This window comes from Amblyomma americanum, chromosome 7 (genome assembly GCF_052857255.1).
Source record: "Amblyomma americanum isolate KBUSLIRL-KWMA chromosome 7, ASM5285725v1, whole genome shotgun sequence".
Taxonomy (NCBI): domain Eukaryota; kingdom Metazoa; phylum Arthropoda; class Arachnida; order Ixodida; family Ixodidae; genus Amblyomma; species Amblyomma americanum.
In genome coordinates, this window is record NC_135503.1 from 2,160,802 (window position 1) to 2,185,143 (window position 24,342).

Below are 24,342 nucleotides of genomic sequence, written 5' to 3' on the forward strand. Positions count from 1 at the left end.
TTTTTTTTTTTTTGCAAAGCGGCCACTTAAGCGCTTCGCTCCAAACCATCGCTTTCATATTGGGCAGGCCCTGAAAGAGGGCGCGCAAAGGCGGACCACCTGCTGAGCGTGAGGGAAGGGAGCAGAGACTGACCTTCGGTGGGCGCCTGCAGCGGCGTGGGCGGCGGGTCGCAGAAGACAGGGGCGCAGGGCACGGTCGATATGACCAGGATCACGTTGGTGTAGCCCACGCGTCCCACACCGTACTGCCTGTGTGGCCGCAGCCAGAAGGAAAACGGAAAAGTTCACGCGCGTCAAATCGCAGTTCGCTTCCTTCGGGAAGATTGAACTTGCAGCCAGCCCGCAGTTGCGTGCTCGCTTTACGCTAACCACTGTGGTTGCTCCGGGTTTGCGGCATTTGAGCGTGACTTCGAAAGAAAAATTCGAAAAGGAAACGTGACAACTCCCGCGCAGTGAGCATTCATTGCATTAGAAGGAGGCTGAAATGGATCCGAAGCACTGTCCCACGGCTCGCCTCAGGTACGTCAGAAATTTATTGTTTCGGCTTCTGCGCTGCTCCTACCGCGGTATCCACTCTAGATCACATACCGCTTCTACCAAAGCCTGTGCGTTTCTGTCGGCCCCAATACCGTGGCACATGCAGCCTTACAATAAAGTTTTATTTGAGTTGTATCATCACAGGCCAGTACTCTCTATCTCTGTTATATTTTTATGAGACGAAGCTTTCGAGACAAGACACACTAAACAGTAAACACAAATGTAGGTTTACGCTACTACCAGAAAACAAATAAGGAATGCACTTTTAGAAGACCAAGATAGTGAAGTTGAATATGATTCGACCAAGTTTGTCGTTTTCCGGGAAGCATTTTAGCGGCCTAGGAATATATATATATAAATCCTTTGCAAAAACTTACAAACTTCCGCTGCATGTAGCTAGCTGCTCCTTATTACCAACAAATTTTCTCTCAAACTAATTTCGAATGTGTTGAGATATATCCACCCGCAGAGATATCGTATCTGTCGATCTTGTATCTCTTTGCGTGCTCTCAAAACTAGGCACAATAAAATTTGTCACAGATTGTGCTCCTCACGAAACAGTAAGAGTTTGTTGCAAAAGGTTTTGTGTTCAACTAGACATACGATAGTAACGGGTGCGTTTCCAGAGTGAAAATGCGTCGAAGCAGAGATTATTACTTTTGGCAACGCTCAACCGTAAAAGTAGTTCCTTCAACCTTGCGCCTCTAATTTACGGTTTTCCCACGCGACATTTGCGCTCACTAGGATGCCTACCAGAGACCTTCTAAAACACGTTACGCAGCTTCTGAGAGCTGCACAACGAGAGAGTGAAGTTGCCGGATTCCCCTCAGAAGGAAAGTCATAGCGACGCACACCGGTATTCAGCTCTACTCAAGGGGGCCACATTACCTCGTAGCACATTCTATAAGCTGTAGGTTATCGATTGGTCCCCTTGTTCGGTTGGCAGAACAGAATATTATTCAAAACGACCCTTACTAGCCTCATCGATCAGTATTTTCCAATTACATATATTGAAAAAGAGCAACCAAAGTGCATCTTGGTTTGATAGCAGGCATCGTAGAGCTAATAACGAAAAAAAAAAACGCTTGCACAGACTGGCCAAAGCAAATGGTAAGTACTTCTCATTCAGTTCACTGGTATGAGCAAAGTCAGAAGGAGTACTAAATGTTACTTATAAAAAAACCCCTGGAATTCATCAGTAACGTCTTTCAAACAATGCTCACGCATAAACGACGCCGACCGTGACGCGTTATTAATCACCGAAATTCTGATGACATTAGCCTTACTGACTCGAATAATACACCAGTTCGTGAATTCGAACGTGCACAGATATTTCTTTCAGCATTATCATCTTGAAGACGTCTCATAAGCTTCCATGACAGGTCCATTTCTGCAAATTTCTGTACCCCGCATGGTTAATAATAACCGGGGAATTAAATCACCCCTGCATAAAGTTAAACTGACTTCAAGTTCTCATCACCTAGATATTAAAAACAAGATACTTCAAAACACGCCAGTGAGAATTTTTCAAGTATTGTCATTACTCTTCTCTCTATCACTAGCGTCTGGATCGATCAGTAAAGATTGGTCCATTGCTAAAGTAAAACTCCCCGTAGTCAAAACTGGTGGCCGCTATAATCCTCTCAACTATCGTTCAATATCTTTAGTAAGCTCGATGTCTAACCTCATGTTACATGTCCTTTACACTAATCTTACACTATCTTGAAGATCAGGGCTTCATATTCAAATACCAGAAATGGCCGGGATACTCACGTGACAATCAACTTTCCTGATTCATCCACAACCTTTCTTTAATCAGTGGACGCTGGCATTTAATTGATGCGCTGTTCTTTTTATTTTCTAAACCATTGTAACAGATCCCTCATCACAGACTTTGCTCTGATTAACCCGCCTGAACCTTCATTCTAATGTTATTGCTTGAATTAACGTTTTTCTTGCATGTAGATCTCAGTTCATCCTTGTCAATAGTCTTTTTTTTTCTTCCTCGCCTGTTTTGTCCGGTGTACCCCCGCGAACGCGTTCTGCAACATTTTCTTTTCCTAAACTTCATCAATGACTTACTCGCTTGCGTATCGTTCAGTATTAGATTATTCGAGGATGTATATTGTAACATTGCCAACGAAACTGACCGTTAATTTTTACAAACTGATCTTGATTCTATTACCAACTGGTGTCTATTATGGGTAATGACACTTAATACCTCCAAAACGAAGCTCGTCTCATTCGCACGCAAGACGTACAGCATCCCAACGTATTACTCTCTCCATAACAGCTCCGCTGAACTTTCTCCTACTGACAAGCATCAGGCACTTCATATACTGCGGCACCTGATTTGCAATTATCATAAAAACAAAATTTTGGCGGATGCTAACCGCTCTTTCGTTGTTTTAAAAAGTAACCTCGAAGATGGCTCTTTTCACTCCAGAAAACTATCATACTTTACTTTATAGCGGCCTAAAATCAAGTACGCGTCTGCCATCTGGGACCCAGATGGACCATTTGTAATACATGAGTTGGAAACATTGTAAAACCTTGTGATCAGATTCACTTTTTTCGAATTATTCTCGTTTTACCAGCACCACAGCACTAAAGGCGTGCACCAAACCTGATAACTTATCACATCGTCACAGACTCGCGCACTTGTCTCGTTTCCATAAACTTTATCATCAGTGGCTCAGTGGTTAGGGCGCTCGACTACTAATCCGGAGTTCCCGGGCTCGAACCCGACCGTGGCGGCTGTGTTTTTATGGAGGAAAAACGCTAAGGCGCTCGTGCTGTGCGATGCCAGTGCACATTAAAGATCCCCAGGTGGTCCAAATTATTCCGGAGCCCTCCATTACGGCATCTCTTTCTTCCTTTCTTCTTTCCCTCTCTCCTTTATTCCTTTCATTACGGCGCGGTTCAGGTGACCGACGATATATGAGACAGCTACTGCGCCATTTCCTTTCCCCAAAAAAACCAATTATTATCATCATTAATAATAATAATAATTGGTTTTTGGGGAAAGGAAATGGCGCAGTATCTGTCTCATATATCTTTGGACACCTGAACCGCGCCGTAAGGGAAGGGATATGGGAGGGAGTGAAAGAAGAAAGGAAGAAGAGGTGCCGTAGTGGAGGGCTCCGGAATAATTTCGACCACCTGGGGATCTTTAACGTGCACTGACATCGCACAGCACACGGGCGCCTTAGCGTTTTGCCTCCATAAAAACGCAGCCGCCGCGGTCGGGTTCGAGCCCGGGAACTCCGGATCAGTAGTCGAGCGCCCTAACCACTGAGCCACCGCGGCGGGGCTTATCATCATTCGCTGCATGACGATTTCTTCCAATCACCTTAAACATTTTGTCCACGACGGGAACACCCGTCGAAAATTAAATGAATCTCATGGCGGCACTTCCGCTTTTGCAAAATCATCCACACCTCATATTACACTCGACTGGAATAATCTACCATCGCATATAACTACAGAAATAAACTTGAAGAAGTTTTAGGACCTCCTAACACAAATGTCGGTCCAGCATTACTTATTGCTTGTACCACTTGTTTCATTCAGCTGTATTAAAATTTTGTTTCGAACAGCATTTGACATTCTCTTCAAAAGCACTTTTATTTTACTGGTTGATGTTTTGTGGTCTCAATATCAGCTATGTGTTATTATGTACTCACATATTTAAGTATTGCACTTTTCTTTTTTTGTGTCCTTATGTGTCGATGCTGCCCCGTTATGTAATACTCTCGTTGAGGGCCTCTAGGGGAATACTGAGTGAATAAATAAATAAACCTTCATTTTCATAATTATTCCCGCTACCCTTCTGCTGTGGGCTTTCTATGCGTAGACGTCCAAAAACACGTTTCAATATCACACCTCTGCCACAAGGGCAATCCTAAAGCCGATTTCGTCAAATGCCATCGAATTTTTGAAAGCCACTCACGGTCGAGCTACCACACGCCGAATTTCAGCGGTCACTGAGCCCTGTACACGAGATGCGGCAGATCGTGCTAGGCATTATAAATAAGGAGAATTACGTGAAGCTAAAGCGTTTGGAGTGAAGCAGAAGAAAAAAGACAAACGGCGTGCATTGAATTGAAGTTTCAAGTTGAGGTTTTCGTTTAATGCATGTTGCAGGTTACAGGTTACAGAAACACTGGAATTAGAAGGGAGTTCCAAAGCCAGCCACTGTGTACGGGACCTCTTGCCAATTTAGTAGAATTTGCGCCGAACTCTGAAGATTACGATGGGCAGTGTTGCGCGCTCCGTTAAAAAGGACACTGAAAACAATTTTTTTTTTCTCTTAGCAGGGTACGATAGTTTGGCGTTTCGTGGCTTTGTTGCCGCTTGTCCAGTGGCGAAAGATGCAATTATTGCTAACATAGTTGCATTCGAAGTTGAAAAACATCTTCTCTCGGCTTTGAGTCAAACACGAGACTCTAGGATGAATAAATAACCGAAAAATGACGTAAACTGACGTAAACGTGGACTTGCGGGATTGGCCTGTGCTGGCGATGCCTGTATTTTAGTTCTTGCTCTATTCTACTTTAAAAGAGCTTTCTTTTCTGTAAGAGGGGTCTTTTCTGGTTAGGAGCTGGAGTCCTATCGATACCAGCGAACGTAAATTTCTCCTCAGTGTCCCTTTAAGAAGCATTCGTTTCCTGCCGGAGAAATGACCGCGCCTCTCCCTTCATCAGCGATTATCGTCGCAGCATTGATGGAACACTTATCTTCGTTGGTCGTCGCCATGTACGCTAGGAGGCGAAAGCGGGCGAAACGCTGGGACATGGCGTCCAAAGACTGACGTTTTCCTGCTTCCCTGCGTTGTAACTAATCGCTATGTCCCACCTGCTAGTCCCAGCCACCACCTTAGTGAAACAATTTGTGTTAGTTTGGAAACGAGTGATCGTACCGTGCAGTATGAATGCAGGAAAACTGGATCTTATTAAATATCCATGCTCACTTCTTTTTCAACGCATGGTGAGTACGAGGCTGCCGTCATCAGCCACTCAGATATCAACGGTCACTCGCGGTCCACCACTGAACCGATGCCCCGTAGACGTCACTGACACTGGCAGTGTAGCACAGGCCTGTACACATCGAGTGCGATGGCGTATACTCAGCGGGCATAGGAATTACACGTGTAACCGGTGCATTACCTGAGGCACAAAAAATCTTCCGACTTGATCAATTGATGAAACAGTATGATGTTAAATCGTTGCCTGTTAGGCCACAGCCGGAGCGGAGCAGTACGCACCTGGAGCAGTTCCCGCAGTCCAGGCTGCTCATGAAGTAGCTGCTCCGGTTTCCAAAGTGGTACAGGGCCTCGCGGGTGGTGCACACGCGGTATTCGTCCGGCATGTAGCGGCTGCGCTCTGGCGGCCTCGCCGACTCCGCGCCCCAGCCGCCGCCCAGCGTCGGAAGCCAGCTGCGCGACAGAGTGGGCGGGAGGGGAAGGCCTCGGAGGAGAAGCAGCCCGACATCGCGGGCTTTCTCTAGCTGTGCTCCGCGCGCATTCCTTCTTTACGCCACTCCCCCAGGCCACATGGCGACAATCTAGCGGGCTTTGATTTAAGCGACAAAGTAAAAAAAAACCACACTTAGCTTAAAACGAAAACAAAATCGCGCGTTTCTGTATAAACATCCTCTGGAACTCTTACATCGAAAATTTGGCTCTAAATCTACAGATTAAAAGTGTGTACATTGATATTTGTTAATTGGCAACTTTTGAGAAAAAAACACACACTGAGCCGGTCGAGGCCACTGCCTATAACCTTCCTCTAGTCGGGTATTCTTGCAGCATATTGTCGTTATTGAAAGCTGCACGCGAGGTACCTGAGACACGCTGCATAATGATAGCTTTCTACACCTGCTGACAGTTTTATGAAAAGACCGCAGCAGTGGAAGGTGAGCGCGACTTTATTTTAGTAAATATACAAGCATACAATCCACGCTAGATTTGTGAGCTAAGGCGAATACGCAAGCAGATTGATCCTCGCTATGTTAGGCTGCTCGTTCCTATGGGGCACTACAGGACGTACTACGGCCGCCGATATGGACGAGGGTGGCGCTGGCGAACACTCCCAAGGTTCGGTCACACTACCCCGGAAAGCCGAAGATCGGATAGCCATCGCCGTAGAGCACCGGACGGGAAATTCGGAGGCCGTGGGTTCGGATCTCACCGGCGGCACATGGTTGTTTTTCTTCTGGTTTCTTATCAAATATATTTGATTGATTAAATATTTGCACTATTACTCTGCATTTAATTAGCACCACAAATTGAACAAAAACATACCCAATGCTCCTTGATTTCGGCTACTGTTGACATTCGTGACGTGGGTGCATAGAAACAACGTGAACGATAATACTGAAATCCAGAATTTTTTTTTAATGACCGCTTTCCTTTCTGCGTATGAGGAGTGTGTCTATAGGGGCAATAACCGTAACTTGCATAGAAATAAAGCTATCGGCGCACGGATTGAATGACGTTTTAGGTACTATAAAATAATCAAACGGATTTAAAAAAACATTGTTTTCGCCAAAACAACCGCTTCCGTTATACGGCTGGAGCATTATAAAAAATTTAGACTTCCTGAAAACGATTCCAACTAGAGTTTTTACGAAATTATCGTCATACAGCTTGAGTAAGGTTGGCTGCTTAATGCGAATATTTAATGGCGTAAAATTATATTACACAGGTACCATAAAAGTGCCTAAAAGGACGGATTTACAAGAGGAAATGAAATTTTCTACTCCCATCGCAACTTCCGCACCTGGTTTCGTGCGAGAACCACGCCACCGCCACTACGGCTACCGCGTTTAAATGATATAAGCGTATGCATAATGTCAATAGCGGAGACTTGTGTGTTTTCAAGACAGTGGTACGGGAGCTATGCTTGTGTAAAGAATAGCAATCATTGTGTCAGCAATAAGCGGGTTTTAAACGACTTTCAGTAATACTTCCTGAGTTGGTTTCTTTTGCTATTGGATATGCACGTCGCACGACAGAATGGGCAGTTTCTGTCACGCTACACGCATTCCCAACAGTTAAACGACAACTGTCGTCATTCAACTCAGCACACTACCGCAGAATGCTTCATTTTAACCCGGATGCGCTTGGAGGCGCTGCCACCACCAGCATTGCATTGCATGCGGCGCAACATAAAAAAAGAGGGTAGACGCAGACTCGATGAAACACAGCTAGCAGGTGAGGAAGGTATTCCAGAGCGAAGTTGAGTGCCATAAAAATGTGCCACCACGCCGCTTCCGGAGAGATAAGCACCATCAGCTTTAACCCCATGAAGCTTACAAACTGATTTGTGTTTGTGCGAACGCCATTCTCGACTGGTGTTTTTGTCATTTGGATGGTGAACTGAATTACATTATCAATCCTATTGGTGTTGGCTTTAGTTTTTCACGTTTTAAATATGGTCAGTGTAACCCTAATTGGTGGGAAAAAAAATAAGGCGGGTCAAAGATACACAGCAATTGTATACATGGTTTGCCTTGAGATTTTGCGTCAGATCAGTGGTACAGCGAAAAAAAACTGGAACAGTTTTTTTTTTCAGGCAATAAGAAATTAATAATGCTCACCCTTTGTTTTCTGTTTTTTGTTCGCATCTTGGCGTCTGTCTCTCAACAATAAAAAAATTTAAGCACTTTTCTTTATTTGGTAAAAAGTGGTTTTAAGTATGCTGAGTGTACTTCATTCAAGCTAAGAAGCCTGCTCTATTCGCCATTGGGCTGATACGGAATAGAAATTTGGTTATTTTTGTTTTGTTTTTCTAACATGACCTAGGAATAAGAACATGGGCGGAAAGAATACTGCAGAACGCGCGTGTTAAAGATCTGAGCTCCACTGGTTCGGTTTTTACGAACTGAAGCGACTGACAATTACTGATACCGAGACTTCTGAACAAAGTTCACATTTTGCAAAACGCAGTTTTCCAACAGCCGGCAAACAACCCACCCTCTGAGTCACCACCTCCAAAACTGCCAATAGTTTTCGGCGGGATGCGTAGCATACGCCGCCGGAATTTTCTATTGCAAGAACTTACTGTAGAATATTCGTGTTTTTTTTGGGGGGGGGGGGGGGGGGAGATTTTCGCATTTCTGGAGAAATAGCTGCAGAATTAATCGATGAAGTCTTAAGCTTAGCAGAACCCGTTACAGACACCTACAAGGAGACTTCAACGCTGTACTTACGCGTATAACCACATCTTGATTAGTTGCCTGAAATTAAGGAAAGTAAAGCTCAGGGTAACGTTACTCACGAGAGGCATAAAGATTAACTGCACTGACAACAGTCAATACAATGTCAGGAAATAAATGCTCACCAGGATGATGCATCGAAGATCCAACTGAGGTCGAATGCTCTGATGAGGCTTTCAAGGGGCTGAAAAATAATTCTCAAGCTTCACTGCACTGTCTGACAAGTTTCCATTGCTGCTTTGTGGCCGAAAGAACGCGCTTCGTTGGGTGATTGTTCTGCAGCACGCTGCGACACGTCCTCTCTCGACTGAGAAGAGCTGGCGACTGCCGCTCTCGCCACCGCGCTGCCGTTATATATACAACCATCCCCGCCAAAATCTGGTCAAGTCCGGGCTTCCCACTTCAACCTTAAGCCTCAGGCCATCCTTGTCAAACAATATAATGAATGAATGAATGAATGAATGAATGAATGAATGAATGAATGAATGAATGAATGAATGAATGAATGAATGAATGAATGAATGAATGAATGAATGAACAAGCGAATTAATGAATTAATGCTATTGTCCAAATTTTTCCCCATCTTAAATTAAGGGCTCCCAAATTTTTGGCGTGAGCCACAACGTGAGCTCCATTTCGGAATCAGGGAATTTCCTGGCATCCGGCGGATTTTTGTGCAGGACGGCTCTAAGGTTACTTCATTAAATAGCGAGACGATTTCCGTTGACCAATAGGCGACCATTATCGAAGCAGTGAGAGCTTTCTGGCTGCGGTGTCTAGCCTTCGCCACAGGACACTGCTGTCCTCGTGGAAGCCGTGCAGTAGCGCTGCTGTCATGGCCAGTGTGCTCGTCCGTCATGCGGACAAGCCAACCAAATGGATACTCCCGACCAAATTGCCGCAGCGCGCCCGCCCGTACAGTGGGTCTCTCCCTGTCCTCTGCGACATTATTTCTTCGAGACCCATTTCCTAGGCGCCTATGTGGGCCGGAGAAAAAATGGGCACGTTGACGAGCGTGACATGTTTGGTTGGAGGCGCTCGGTGTATGTTCCAAAGCTCTCTTCTAGCGACAACGTGGACAGGAAAAGACGTCCCCTCAATGTTAAGCCCCTATTGAGGAGATAATGCCGACGCAAGCGTGGTAAAAATGGGCACGTGGGTGTGATTCTGTCGTGAGCACCCGGCTTTGGATGAAGCAGCTAGAACGCCGGCCACAACGCACATGAGAGCCAAACTGAATGCCAGCTATGTTTTCCTCGGTCTCCGCGGGGCAAGGTATGCCCGCTGGCGTGCGATTGTAAATCTTAAAGCATCTGTTGGTGCTGCGACGAAAATGTGGCATTTTCGATATCTGCGAAATGTGCATGTTACTCAAAGCGCGAGCAAAGTACTCGAGGCGACGCCGCCGCCACTCGGGCATCGATGGCAGCTTACCAGAAGCGGAGATCGTGCACCAGCTGTGTATCGGCGCATTCTTGGACACCGGGACTCTGTGTGTAGTTCTTCCACCCTGAAGAAAGACGCATTCGATGGGAGTGTGCATTTGGACTCACAGACAGGTGCTCCTGTATACATGCATTCCTAAAGGGTAGCAAGCCGTGCGGCAAGCGAGCCCCAGCGAAAAACACCCGTGAATTAAAATAAACTAAAAAAGACATTGAATGATAAACAATAAAGAGATGAATGCACTGCAAATATTTTTTTTCTTCTTTAGGCGACGCAGAACTCACTTGAAGTAGACCGATTTCTTCAGCATGTCATCCATCAGCTCAGGATCGACGGCTCCCACGAACTTTCCAACCTGCAGAATATACAGCCCATCCTCGCTTTACTTTCAAATGCTTTAAACAGCTTGCGGCTACAGAGCTGCCTCGAAAAATGATTGAAAGAAAGCGCAAGGTTTGCGGCAGTGTTGAAACTTAGTGGCCGTGCCATTTTGTGCTGAACAAGAAGTGCCGAACTGAGAATTCTCTAAGCACGTACGTTTTCGGCGTGGTCATCCGTGCTGGCGGTGAGAATAAAGCCACCCTCGTCCAGAAGATAGCAGACGACGAAGTCCTGCATGGAAGGATGGAGTCCTCACTTTGCGACTTTATGCGACAGCACAGAAGTCTGGTTCAAGCAAAAACCCGGCAAGTCCGGCGTTTTTGTCACACCTTGTCGAGGTGTGAAATAAAGGAGTAGAACAGGCGGCGAGAGTGACGTAGCTTCGATGGCCGCTGCGTTAGACCACTACGCCATTGTAGCTTTTTTTTTCTTTATTGCCAAACCGAGTTAGGTTGAAAGTCCTTTATTGGGTAAGGAAGGCGCATGGAGGTAACGAGGAGTGGACAGAGTCTGCAGTTTTCGCGGATGTCAGCCACTTCGCATTGCTCCACTGAGGGAGCCATATCTTGCAAACACAATTTTGACGCCGGAATCAGTTGCTAGAATGCAGCGGTACTTCAGACAGTATACGGTCGTATCTCGGAACGCCTGGTGGCGAAGCCGGGGCAGTGCCACAGAGGAGGCGGGATATGCCGCCGCGCGTTAGCATCCTGCAGTGAGGGCACGTTATCATTTCCGCTGTGTAGCGAGGCCAGCGAGCCAGAATACGGTTGCCAAATCCAGAAACAAACAAATAATGACATTTTAAAGACACATTCGGACAAGAAGTGTTATATAGCCTTCCAAAGAGAAATTAAAATTTTGATAACGATTTAAAACCATTATGGATAGCCATTCTGGTTGAGGTTGCCGTGTCTTAAACATCTCGATGACGTAGCAGCCTGCCATCCCGCGTGTTGAAAAGCCTGTTTCTCAAGCTGTGCTTTGGATGTAGTCCTTTTCATTAACATGTATGCGCTTAAAATGCAGTGTGCGAAAAAACGGCGAAATTCAGTGCCATCTGACGTGCACGCAGCCGAACGGAACGATGGGAGACTCGAACCACCGCAGCAGGGTTTGCAGCACACAACAACGAACGCTCCAGCCGTAAGTGCATGCTATCGAATGCTTACGCATCAATTACATTGATCGGCCCCGTAATTTTTGTAGCACAATTTCAAACCAAAATTGGTTTTTGAGAAAGAAAAGACGCAGTAACTGTCTCACTTGTCGGTGAGCATCTCGACCGCGACATGAGGGAAGGAGTGAAGGAGGGGATAAAATAAGGAAGATAGAAGGAGGCGCTGTAGGGGAGAGCACTGGGCTAATTTCGACCATGTGTGGGTGGTTTCATTTTTCACTTTTTACGAGTGCGCCAATTAAGACGTCGCGTCAAACAGGAGGCACAGAGAATGACGTCATAAACCCCTCGACAGACAAGCAGCCGCTATGATCATGTCTAGAGCTTCGCCCCACAGGTGTGCAACTTTAAATCTGGTTCTATTGGCGACACAGTTCGTTACAGCAGCGACGAATACGACTCTGATGATGAAGTGGCTTTGGATCCACGAGAATAAAAAAAGACGCCAAGTGACGACGCAGCGCATGTGCCGGTAAGGCAGTCAGCTTGCGCTCCCCTCCAATGCTCAGCATACACTTTCTGGACTGACGCTACGTCGGGCGCTAAGGACACGGTTACGCGTGTAGAGTTGAGACAAACTGGCAGCTGTTTCACATTTATCGAAGCGCTGAATGGGCGTTCGTCGCTTAGTGTTGTCCGACACGATTTGCATATCGCACTAGCTTTTAAAGCCCTAACTCAAACAAGACCTCAAGCAAGTCTAATTTTATGTTTGCATGAAGTTAGATCTACTTGCATGAAGTTAGCCGCGAACGCGAGCGCACCAGCAAATCTTCACTGCGCTGTAGCATAGTGAACTAAGCGCTGCACGGAACTAAGCCGACAAGAACGAAGAGAACTCAACGCTGAATTCAATTAAATTTTTCGGTAAACAAAACATTGTGCTTTCCCAACTAGTATTACGTCAGTCCAGGAATGAATAATGAAGCTGACATGCATGCACAATTGCTTTTTCTTTCATCTTCGCAGTCTTACTGAGCGAGATGTATAGGACAGAGATGAGGACAAAAAAAATTAATGCTGTTGCGGGTCGGGCCCTAATGTCGTCAGTGAAATTACTCAGTAACAAAGCCAGCATCCATTTCATTTTAAGCGCGTCTTACCCTGAATATGCGGACTTACCTCCTTCCTTGGCGCTGCCTGGGTGCGAAAGCCGCACCAACCTCACATCCCCTCCCCTTTTGAAACGTCTAGCCCGGTCCTCTTTGCTTTGTCTTTCTTGAGAAGGCAAACGGAACGGCGTTAAGCCACAGGCGCTGTCTTTCGGGGACCATGCCGAGCCTTCTCTAGCTAAGTCATTTGCTTGGAGGAAGTGTTCCGAAAAAAGTCGTCATTCAAAACCGGGCAGCTTAGACGCTATGGCTGTGCAGCACAATTCCACTCTCTCCGACGCTTCTCCCCTCTCAGAAACGTCTGTCTTGAACAGCGATCCCAGTGTGGCTCAATTGGGCGTAGCAGTACCTCGCCATTTTTATTTTCGTCGTACTGAAGGCTGCATTACGACGGTCGGCCGTTGGGAAGCAGCCAGACGGACATAGCCCGTACACCCACCCAATCTCACACGCTACATACCCAGCCAATCATGCGTATGTAGCGATTTTCATGCCGCATAAAATCCAAGGCTGTTGTGACGTCACAATTGCAACTTCCATATGCGGCCGCTTAATGCAGTGGTGCGATGCAAAACCGCGGTTAGCACCTCTTTCTCGTTTTTTCTTTTCCATAATAGCTTGTCCAATTCGTAAGTCAGTTTTAACATTTTCAACTTTCTTTTGCACCAACAAATGCAGCTGCGAAATTTATGTCCAGCATCCTTTTAAATCTCACACTTTCGAAACCAAGTGTTTGAAGACGTGGCCTTCAGAGACTTGGCCAAAACAAGGAGCGAATAGCGTCAGTAGGCAAATAAAACCGGGATAAAGTATTGCGGCCCGATTTTAATTTTTGTGCGCAAATGTGTTTCAGTAACGTGTTAAAATTTTAAGTACTCCCGTAAAAGCTGCCCGTCTTAATAGCACTGGTTCTTTTCCGGCAGCAGGTATCACGGTATGACTGTCCACGGTTGGTCTTTGTTGTAGAACCAATTTTGCTATTTCCTCCTCGGAATATCATAGTCAAAACGCATTCGGCTTCGTCACGACACTACGCAAGGATATCAGACACCTTTATCGTACCGTGTACCGTGTTACCGTTATCGGAACTCCACCCGCCGCCACTACGCACGCGCTGAATGGTACCGATGCGGCAGGCACGCGAGCATTTGCCGGGTACCTGGTGCCATCTGGCGCCATCTGGCGCCGTCAAGGCGATCTGCGCATGCGCCGCCCGGTACTGCGGTAACGGCAGCACGGTACACGGTATGCTAGAGGTGACTATTAAAGACTGAGCGCAGAAGAAAGACAACCGCTCACCTCGTCTGCACAACGGAGGTGCTCGCCCGAACTTCCGTTGGCAGACATCGTCATCAGGGAGGCGTGGATGATGCGCTCCTCCACGATGAGACCCACGACTGCAGTGAAGACGGTGAACAACTGCTGAGCCGCACTGGGCAAACGTAGCCGTGACGGTAAGCGCGCAGCGGAAATGTGGATGCAAGCTTCGCATGCAGTGCTCGTAAGGGCTCAGTCTCTAGAAGGGAAGATGCTGCGGCGTAAGTTGAGTGCGCCGCGCGCAGGCATGTGATCAACATGTCCCTGGCCGACAATCAACTTCCTTCAATTTTCCGGCAGGTCTCGTTCTGTCTGCCTCTTGTCTGTCCATCTATACCCGCCGCTATTAAGCGACAGAGCAGGAGATAAGATAACCCCGCACGGATTGTGAGAAAAAAGCGTATCCATAGTGTCACGTCGTGGCGACGACAGTCAAACGGGCTGGCAGGTACACGCCGCGGCTCAAACAAATTATCTATAGGCCGAACCCACACCCGCAAAGAGAAAACAACTACGCACGAGCGGTAGCAGCAAGTGCTGTCGCCAAGAATGCGGATTGCTCTCAACCACGCCCAATTTGAAGATGATGGCAATACGAGAGGCCTAAAACACCGAGAACTATCTCGACCCCTGGATGCGCTGTGCCGCACGTTACCATATCCGCGTGTAGCACACGAAGTGATAAGGTCGCGTGCTGCGTCAATCTCTCTCCGTTCCTGCAGCAGGTTTTGTAGCTGCATCACCTGGTTCTATAGAAGAGAGCATACAGGTTCGTATTGACGAAAAGGCTGCACAGCGCTGTGGAGACAGCACATGAGAGAACGAAGCAGCGCAAGTATCTGCCTCACTCTCTCATATCTTTCATATCGCTGTTGCAGCCTTTTCCGTCAATTTTTACCGTGTTGAAGTGAGATTAAATAAACTCTAATGCGACCTTAGGTGGAGAAGTTAAATGGGTTAGCATTTTCAGTTACTGCTAATTCTGTTGTAGATCCGCCTTAAGGGTATGACGCGATACCGTTAATCGGTTAATGCACATACGTGCAGGATTGGTCGTCCTCTACTTTACATTCAAAGATTCCTGGGGGTCCTCATACCAGTACTCCTGGCGCAGTGGTGCAGCGGTTGAGCGATGCGCTTAACCCCCGGCAGTTGACTGTTTCAAACATAACCACCCGTGGGGCTTGTGAGACGCAGGTCTCACGAGCAACCTCTCGCCACCAGCCAGTAATTCAACTACCAACGGTGGATAGGTTGTGATGACGTCACAAGGATCGCACCGCGTCGCGCGTGTCGGTGGCCGCCGCTTGCGCAGAGCAGTCTAATGCTAAGGCATAAATATCCCGCACTCGCCGCCTTCTTTTGCTCCCCATGGAGTAAGCCTCCCGCAAGGTTTCGTTACTGCGCTCAGACCAAATGCCGGAATCATGCAGTCAACCCGCGCTAGCCTATCATTGTTGCCAAGACGACAATAAGCGAGGCATCCGCCAATCAGGAACTGAACGTATATAAGCAATCTTGGGGAATAAAGTTTACCGGCCTGGCATTCTCCTCTAACTCTATGAATTCGCAAATGCGGCCCGAGTACTTTCTCGCTTGCCAGAAGACGTTCAAAAGGGAAGACCTGCTTTGTTTCGCATATCCTCCTTTTCCTCTTTCACTCTTTTTAAAGCCCTACACGCAACGCAGTGGGTGGCCGATCGTTGCCGGCAGTACGTAGATGGATTTCAAAAGCCACTGAGTTTCTTTTGTTAATGGAGTTAGCAGGCTTCCGACGTCTCATAACATTCGCGTCGGGTCGAACATAGGCGTTCACTACCTCCTCGGCTTACCTGCTGGCGTCAGCTCCGACTTTTTTATGTAGATGTCCACTGCTTTTGCGGCCATGATGACGCTTCCTCGGGTCGAGTTCGGACCCCACGTGCCTGCAACAGACTCGCTTAGTGTGACGGTAGCGGCTTAGTGCAACAGAAAATGACAATGAGTGTAGGGACCTCTTTGTTCAGAGGAATATGATTTTCACATGACAAGACACGCTGTTCACTAGTTATGCTGGCTAGATAAGTGGCGCCGTTAATACTTCTAGCTACCATACTTCAAAAGCGAGAAGAAAACCCTAAGAAGCTCTCCGAACCACCATCTAGCGGAAGGTTATGTGTTTATGATAAGCGTACCGAAGGTATGGGGCATTCCGAAAACTTTACACAAGGTACCCAAAAATCTCACATCATTATAACAAGAAAAAAAACTAAACCACTGGTTTTTAGGCTTTTTTCTTTGTGCCTACTTTCGGTGTTCTTGTCATGAACTTGAGTAACCCTTACTAAATAATCCGCATCAATCAGCAGTTCGAACTGCATTGATGCCTGATGGGGTGCGCGTCCTGCTTAATGTTTCCTTACGTTTTACGTCGCTGATGAGAAACACGAAGTCTTCGGCATATAACGCTCTGCGAAAGTATGAGGCCCTCTGGGGATTAGCCTCCGGCTCCAGGAACTCCACGATGCTGAAGAACAAAATAAAAACGAATCAAGGCGTGATGGATAAACAAACACGCTGCTTTCAACGGGACCGCAATGTAAAAAAAAATGCAGAGTACTTACGTCTCAGGATGGTAGCGTATTAGACCCCCTTCTGTTCCCACGAAAGTCCCTAATATACCGTCCCTGAAGTGGGGTAGGAAGAGAAATTGAGTTAAATAAGCATGTTATCTCTGTGTCGGACACAATTTTCCACAACATGGCGTGTTCGAAGCAGTGAAATACAAGCGCTCACACCAGCTCGAACAATTGGCGCCGAGGGGATAAATATTCCGGCACGCGTAGGAACCGAAAGTTCGTTGGATTTCACAGCTTCTCCTGTTCTGTGGACACAAGACTTACATCCACGCTCGCTACATTCGTTCGTTTACAAAACGAACCAAACCAATCCTGCACACCACAAGTCAGCACCTGGTGAACGAAAGCGAATGCTTTCATCAAAGCCCCATCAAGTATACTCATAAACTGTCTCTTGCGACATTACAGCAGAAAGCATGTCTGTTTTTTTTAAACCCAAGCCAAATTCAAGAAAAAAAAAATCTGATATGCCCACTCAAATCGGAATGAAACGTGAACAGCGCCTGTGAACAAAACAAGATATTTTTTACCGGTGCACTTTCAGCTGCAGTATGCAACTAGCTTGGTTCTTGTTGCTGGGTAAAGGATCTACCGGAGTATGTATTAGTAATCGTTTGTAAGAGGATATCTTTTTGCACAATAGAAGAGTACGGCATATGTGTGTTCGCGTTGAATTCTGACCTGACTGTACACGCCCAGCCTGAGAGCGCCCATTTGCAGGTGTCGTCATCCAAACTTGAACAATGGACGGCGTGAAGTAAGCAGGCCCAACCGTCTTTTTGATGCCCTTTTGACGCACTCATAATTCCGCTCAGGGCTGAGTCGTGGTGCGCATTGGTGCGTTTTCCTCTCTCTTTCATTCGTGATTCTAGGGTTAGAGCGGCTCTTGCCTGCGATCATGGGGCGAAGTTGACTCGCGGAGGTGGTCGCCGGCTGTTCACCAGCACGCACCAATAAACTTGGCTCGCAAGCACGCGCAAGTCGTCGGTGTGCATCATATTTGTAGGACAAAGGAAGACTACTATCAAAACTTATAACACGAGTGAAGCTCACGAAAGACGCAATCCCAAAGACAACTTTCTGCTAGAATGCGACGATGCTTTTTTTCTCGTGCCGACTTTGTCGGAAGTAACCAGGCAAAGGGGGCTTGCTTCTGACTCGTACGGGAAATACTTTACGGCTTCCCCAAAAACCAGAAATTCTCGAAAGATGATTCTAAGGGTTTTCCTTACCTTACACAGGTTTAGAGCTTAACGAGTGCTGTAAGTGATTTCCTGCATGGTTTAAAAACAAATCAGATTGCCAGTTGCATTTCGGCAAAGTCGATACCTTGCAGGGGAGCTGTTAAAGCACGTCACTGCGCTTCCTCTCTCTCAGTAAAAATTTTAAAAAGAAAATTTGGCAACCGACTCTATTTTACCACTGATGATTTTTGTTGTATTCCAGAAATGTATCCTAGGCATGCCATTCTGCCTCAGTCGTGCATGCCAGAGGCGGGTGCACATTCCCCAAGGCTTCCCACTGTCACGTAAGGGAAGAATTGGCAACAAGTTAGGCCTCGGTGCGCAAGTGATCAGGCGTCCGCTGCTACAACATTATTTGTCGGCATCGCCAGCTATTGCAAGAAAATATATATTCAGTGAAATAGCATCGAAGGAGGGATAGTGCATCAGACGGGTTGTACGTCATTCAATCAGGGCCCCTGCGTCACACTTCGTGTAAGTGCACGGCGAACGAGTACGATGCCAAAAGTTTATTTTAATGAGCCGCTTTAGCCCACGATTTCATACAGAGCTTTTGTTTTTCGAGCGAAAGCTCCACTTCTCGCGCACAAACCTTGAAAGTCAGGTTACGGCGCAGATATGACCTTGAAGCGGCCTCAATTAATAAAAAAAAGAAAATTGTGGTGCAGGTGCGAATCGAACCCGGGACTCCGCCTCGACTGTTTTCTTTTTGTTTTTACAGCATGGTATTTACTACACGAGGTTATGCATGTACAGAAAGGCGATATAAACAGATTATTTACTAAGCACGCAGCTGGCGACGCCGCTGCACTAGCTAGAGAGAAAACAACACAGCGAAAAGGGCGGCAAAGATAGACACCGCATCAACAGCGGAAACCAGTCCGGTAGAAAGTCCCTCTCATCACAAATGTCTCCGAGTTGGAGCATCATTCGACTGAAATCGCTTCTGGCTGTAACCACAGGCTCAGCGCTGTTGTCCAGCATGCGCGTATTCTACAGGCTATGATGCGTAATGAAGAAAAACATGTCAAATGGTTCGTAATCAGGTTGATTAGCCGCAAGGCAACGAACACTATAGGAATATAAACAGCCCTTTTTTTGGACACTTCAAAGTGAATGGAGGCGCGTCTAGGTAATGCACAGATGTCTAAGAAACGTATTTTCGCGATATGTACTGAGGCTTGCATAAATAATTTAATGATGACCATGTGAATTACAGATATCCCAATTAAGCGGGTAGCGAACTATGTTTCCGGTAAATTTCCTTCGTGCATGGCCGGCAGTCGTAGCGTCACCATGCGGCACCCACAGAAACCCCCAACATGCAATGTACGGCGATAGCCCAGCAGATGGCTCGCGTCTAGGGAATCAACAGATGTCTTAAAACGTACCTTCGAGTTATGAACTGAGGCGTTCATGAATACTTCAATTATGAGCGTGTAAATTACAGATGTTCCAATTAAGCGAGCAGCGAACTTGTCCGGAACGCACTTAATTTTACAGGCGCCAAAACGCGTCTGTTTGCCTGATACACCACAGCTTTCGCTCGCTCTCTAACCAGGTTCAAAAGCAGTTAAACCATACTAATTTTTTTTTTTTGGGGGGGGGGGGGTGTTAAGTACCACCTTTTTTTTTCCACTTATGAGATTTGGTGACTTTCAAGTAAACGCTTAATCGTGTCGCTAGCTAGCATTCAAACTTGCTGCCATGTAGCTTTTACTGTGGGCTCTCGAATTTTCCGTTCTACTCGGCCTTGTTTTATTTTTCGTCCGTCGTTAGTGGTGAACGTTCGGATATCCGCCGCGATGCTCCAGCGGCTGTGGTGTGCAACAGCTGGAAAGGAGTACGGCAGAAGCATTTTCTTTTTTGTTTGGGGGGGGGGGGGATATGCAAAACTCTTATGCGCTGAGATTTAGGTCGCCGTAAGGGAAGTCCGGACGGCCAAAATAAACCGGAGCTCTCCAATACGGCCTTCCACACGGCCAACCGTGTTGGCTTGGCACGAAAAAATTCATTACCTACGTATTGGCCAAAACACGACTCTTCAGTAGGAGGATTTGTTTTTGAGCTTGCTTGCGCATTATCCAAGAGAACTGCAGCCAAGAATAGACGCCACACAGGGAAGAACACATGCAACGACGGTGACTAGTAGCTGACCGTTATTCAAACAGACAAGCACAACAATGTGGGTATGAGGGAGAGCATGGTAACAGTGGGGGAAATACGCTGCGTTGAGGTGAACGACCAAGTAGTCACGTTCTGGACGCTGGCAAACAGATTTCTGGAGCCGCTGCCTGACGGGACCGCTGTAAAGTCGACGCCCGTTCCAACAGGACAGGAGTGCCGTTGAGTGAAGGAGTTGGTTGATGGGCGAAAGAAGACGACTGGGTTTGTTTACATATTGTACGACGTCAAGAGTAAGCAGGAGAGTTTCGTAGGGCTCTCATTCCCTTAAGTACCTAGGCAGAGAACGGCCTCGCCGAGGAGTAACCTGTCACGTTTATCTTTGACGCACAATCTCACACCCACCCCTCGTCATGCGTTGAGCATGAGGAAGAGGTGGACGCCATCAAAGTAGGGTAGGCTGCGGTAGGACTGCAGGCATTGTTCCATGGCAAGCTGGTGGTCGACACATGTTCCGACACCTGTGCTTCACAACTTCCGACGCGCGAAACAGGCACGCCGTAGGAGAACCACTGGAAACAAGGCGTTTGTCTCCTGACATGGCCGCGGCCATTAGGGCAGCGACCGCCTGCTCGTCGTAGAGGCTCTCGGCACATGAAGAAACACCAGAAATAGGGCCCAAACTTCAGCCCGTCGTTCTTTTGCGTCGAAGGCAGCCACACTCCGATGCGCCAAAGCACAGTGATTGAAGCCCGATGACAACCCGATCCGCTCCGGGCGGTCTATTACTGCAGGCCTGGGAGCAGTTGTCGTCGATAGACAGGGGGTGCCGGAACCACCCAGGAGGAACAGATGTGCTGGTTGCTTCTAGACGAGACTTGCTGACCCCATTCTCGGCAAAGCGTACGTAACATATGGGACGTGATTGCTTCGGATCGTCCGCATTTACGCAGCATACCTTCCCCTCTGTAAACCTCATCTCCCACACCCCTGATGTATAAGTGCTTGTATACGCGAATGAAACCCAGTTGTTTGTGAGCTTGTCCGTGTGTGGCGTCTATTTCAAGCCTGTTTTCTCTTAGACGCGTCGGTGTAGTGCAAGTGCAGCTCTAGACCGTGCCTCGACCAAGGTGGGCGCACCTTTCTTCGGCGAACGCGTCGCTCGTCCAGTTGCTCACGACGGCCCGCGTGTTCTCGACGTCCCACAGCAGTCGCTGCATGAGTAGAGGATCACCTGCGAGGCCAAAGTGTGCGCGGGGAGCCTGCAAATTTGCCCGGAGCATGCGTCCTGTGCTCCGCGGAGCGCAAGCAAGAAGAGCTTCTTTCTTGTGGGCGTATGGCCAACACTCTCTGTCGCTTCAAGTAAAGCACTCGGTTTCACTTGAAGCGCCTCAAGGGAGGGAGCGAGTCTACGCCTTGCCGCGCGTAGACGTAACATGTGGTGCACCGTAGCATCTAAGTCATTTCGCGCTGCTTTCTACCTTTTTCTTTCGATCACCGCTTCCAGTAGTCTATCAGTCATGCATTATGTGGAGGCGGAGCATTATTTTAAAGCATTTCCTTCCGTCATCTTTTTTGCCTCGCTACTCAAGTAATGTACTCAACGCCACACAGCTCTTAGCAGAAGAAAGACGTCAAGTCTCTCCAGACGCAAAAAGAGAAGGTGTTGCCACTGGCGCCTATCACTGACACTACTATTATTTAATTCAGTCTGAAACAATACCCTGCCGAACCAAAATTCTGCAACCACTCACACTGACGATGGTCCGCCCGGTACGCTTCCAGGACTTGGCTGATGTTGCCCGTGAGTCCCTTGGGGCGCGGGATGTTTTTGCAGTAGCGCCTGAAGTAAAGACAACATATATAAAGCCTTCGGCAAAGCCGCGTTTGCTTGGGACCAAAAGCTGCTTAGAGTAATTTTAGACTGCACGCAAAGTCTCGAGCACACGTGGTCATTCTTTACACGAGGGTGTCTGGATGGCCGTCGCCACGGGCCTGAATTACCATATAGGCACTCTTGCGAGCGCGTCCAGTCCGACAGGATCACGTCAGCTTTCGAGGGTTTCACCCACCGAGGTTGCCGCTCTCGAGCAGCGTTACAACTGCGCGGGAAGTAAACGTGGAAATCTGAAGCCGTTCTACACGCGTGTTGCACGATGCGAACCGTACGCGAGCAGCACGGTGAGAGGGTCGTGAAAAAAAAAGCACCCCCGCGAGGGAAAGGTGCAGGCGCGCCTTTTTTTGCTCCTTCCACTTTCTGCAGCGCGAACCATAAAGAAACCGGTTTAATCAATCACGGGCTTATTTGGAAATGAGCTTTGACTTGTGCGCAGCAATTTTCTTTTACCATTCATTAGAGAACACTGCGGTCTTACCTACGACGATTGCCCGTCCTACGACAGCAGATTGCCAGTGGCATCAATGTGTCTTTCTCGGTCTACATGGGAAGGATCCCTTTCAGATTGTTGAGAAATTTATAAACACTCATTCAACTGCTCCAGAGGTGAGTCACATGCATGAGCGCTTGGAACGGCTCATCTATGAATGCCAGGTACAATCTAGAAAGTCCCGTTGAAAGTCTCCATGCCGTGTCCACTGTAATCGCGAAAGCAAATCCTGTTGTAAGTGTCGCCACAGAGAAGCAACCACTCACCACGGAGCCAAAAGGACACCATCCCCTTTCTCTGTCTCTGGCTTGAAACCTGGGAAACACGCCAGACCCATTACGATCACTCTTTCTTCTGGCCCAAAAGATGCCTGTTTTGTGTTCAGGCAAAGCATTGTACTTCATCGAGCACCAACAGTCTGACATGTTTTTCTATTTGAAGGGAACTCCACTATACCGTATTTACTCGGATATTGGTGGACGCGACGTATACTTCCGCTAAGTAACTTAGGAAACCAGAAAAGAAAAAAAGTGACTGCTGATCATATAATGTAATGCGACAAATCTGTGTTAACAGTATTGCCTTCGCTTCTTCGTTTTCGCTTTCACTGTAGCCGCCTCAATTTGCTCTTTTGAATTTCATTTCACCGTCTCTTTGTTCCGCTGTTGCGTGGCCTTCTGCTGGGTGGGGCTTGCGGAGGCAGGGGAGGGGGGGGGGGGGGTCGTCTCTGGGGAGCAATGGTGGATAGGTGAGCTGTGTGTAGAGGCTTGATTTCACCGTCAAATTTTCTTTTCGGCGCTGTGTGGGTTTCTGGGGGTGTGCTCGGTAAGGTGGAGGTGAATTGTGGGTACAACACAGAACAGAGGGTGCCTCCTCCGGAGAGGGCTTCCGAAGTAAACAGGCTTCACAAATCGAAGGCTTTTTTGCCGAGAGAGGACTGCGCTGCTATGGCAGTAACGAAAATTATAATGTTCTAATGGCCGACTAACGAAAGCTCTGAGGTGCAAAATATGGCCCTGGATAGAGCCACTCAGAGAAGTTTCGTTTTTGCAACAATGCCTACAAAGCGAGCGTTCGCAAAAAATTGTCGAGCAAAACTTTTGCGCTATCAGCGTGGCAGCAGCTGCCGTCGTTGGTGAAGGCTTAAAGTCGGCCAGAACGCAGTCCTTGCTGCAGTAGGTTCGCTCCCGTCATTATCTCCTCGAATTTCCTGCATTTCCAGCCGAGTTGGAGACTTGCCCTGGCCGTTCTTTACGAAATGATGGACCCCGATTTTAGAGCGCACGTGGAGGTAGTCTTATAAGCGAGTAAATACGGTAATACAGTGACAGAACAAGTGAGACACCCAAACTTTTTCTAAAATAATTGCGGCACCAGCAAAGGACCGGAAGTTACGCACTGAATTCCGCAACGTGTTGCGCTAGCATCCAACCTGGAAGAATAGTTTCCTTACCGTCATCAGCGCGCATCCCTTCCACACGCACGTACAACTTCCGCTTTTCTGGGAACGCCAGAGCGACGCTGCGCAAAAGAACAGTCCCGCTCGAGATGCAATCGAATTCCTCTGCATTCTTGACGAAAAGCCGAATGTGTACATCACATCGAGGCCTACAGTTATTGCACCAGAGAAGACATTTCTGAACAGGTAACTAGAAGATTATAGAATTGCAATGAACCTATTTGCGCTTACCCGAACTCCGAGTCGTTCATGTGCCTGTAATAGTAGACCATGTTCTGCGGGACGAGGTGTTTCTGCAAGTATAGGAGGAGGTGAGA

The 24,342-nt window shown here is 47.5% G+C and overlaps 1 protein-coding gene and 1 long non-coding RNA gene across 2 annotated transcripts in view; one reads left to right on the forward strand and one right to left on the reverse strand.

The window, feature by feature from the left end:
* Positions 1 to 24,342, forward strand: part of LOC144098268 (uncharacterized) — a 217,010-nt gene that overhangs the window by 108,222 nt on the left and 84,446 nt on the right. The window lies entirely within an intron of this gene.
* Positions 1 to 24,342, reverse strand: part of LOC144098261 (voltage-dependent calcium channel subunit alpha-2/delta-1-like) — a 272,367-nt gene that overhangs the window by 10,764 nt on the left and 237,261 nt on the right. The window contains exons 21-36 of the mRNA XM_077630770.1: positions 24,257 to 24,318; positions 24,020 to 24,087; positions 22,833 to 22,881; positions 21,934 to 22,022; positions 21,320 to 21,413; positions 16,797 to 16,859; positions 16,596 to 16,699; positions 16,026 to 16,118; positions 14,176 to 14,273; positions 10,741 to 10,815; positions 10,488 to 10,558; positions 10,192 to 10,267; positions 8,883 to 8,941; positions 8,752 to 8,778; positions 5,804 to 5,974; positions 134 to 249 (exon numbers count right to left, since the gene is read on the reverse strand). Coding sequence (XP_077486896.1) covers positions 134 to 249; positions 5,804 to 5,974; positions 8,752 to 8,778; positions 8,883 to 8,941; positions 10,192 to 10,267; positions 10,488 to 10,558; positions 10,741 to 10,815; positions 14,176 to 14,273; positions 16,026 to 16,118; positions 16,596 to 16,699; positions 16,797 to 16,859; positions 21,320 to 21,413; positions 21,934 to 22,022; positions 22,833 to 22,881; positions 24,020 to 24,087; positions 24,257 to 24,318 — 1,315 coding nt within the window. The remainder of the gene's footprint in view (positions 1 to 133; positions 250 to 5,803; positions 5,975 to 8,751; positions 8,779 to 8,882; positions 8,942 to 10,191; positions 10,268 to 10,487; positions 10,559 to 10,740; positions 10,816 to 14,175; positions 14,274 to 16,025; positions 16,119 to 16,595; positions 16,700 to 16,796; positions 16,860 to 21,319; positions 21,414 to 21,933; positions 22,023 to 22,832; positions 22,882 to 24,019; positions 24,088 to 24,256; positions 24,319 to 24,342) is intronic.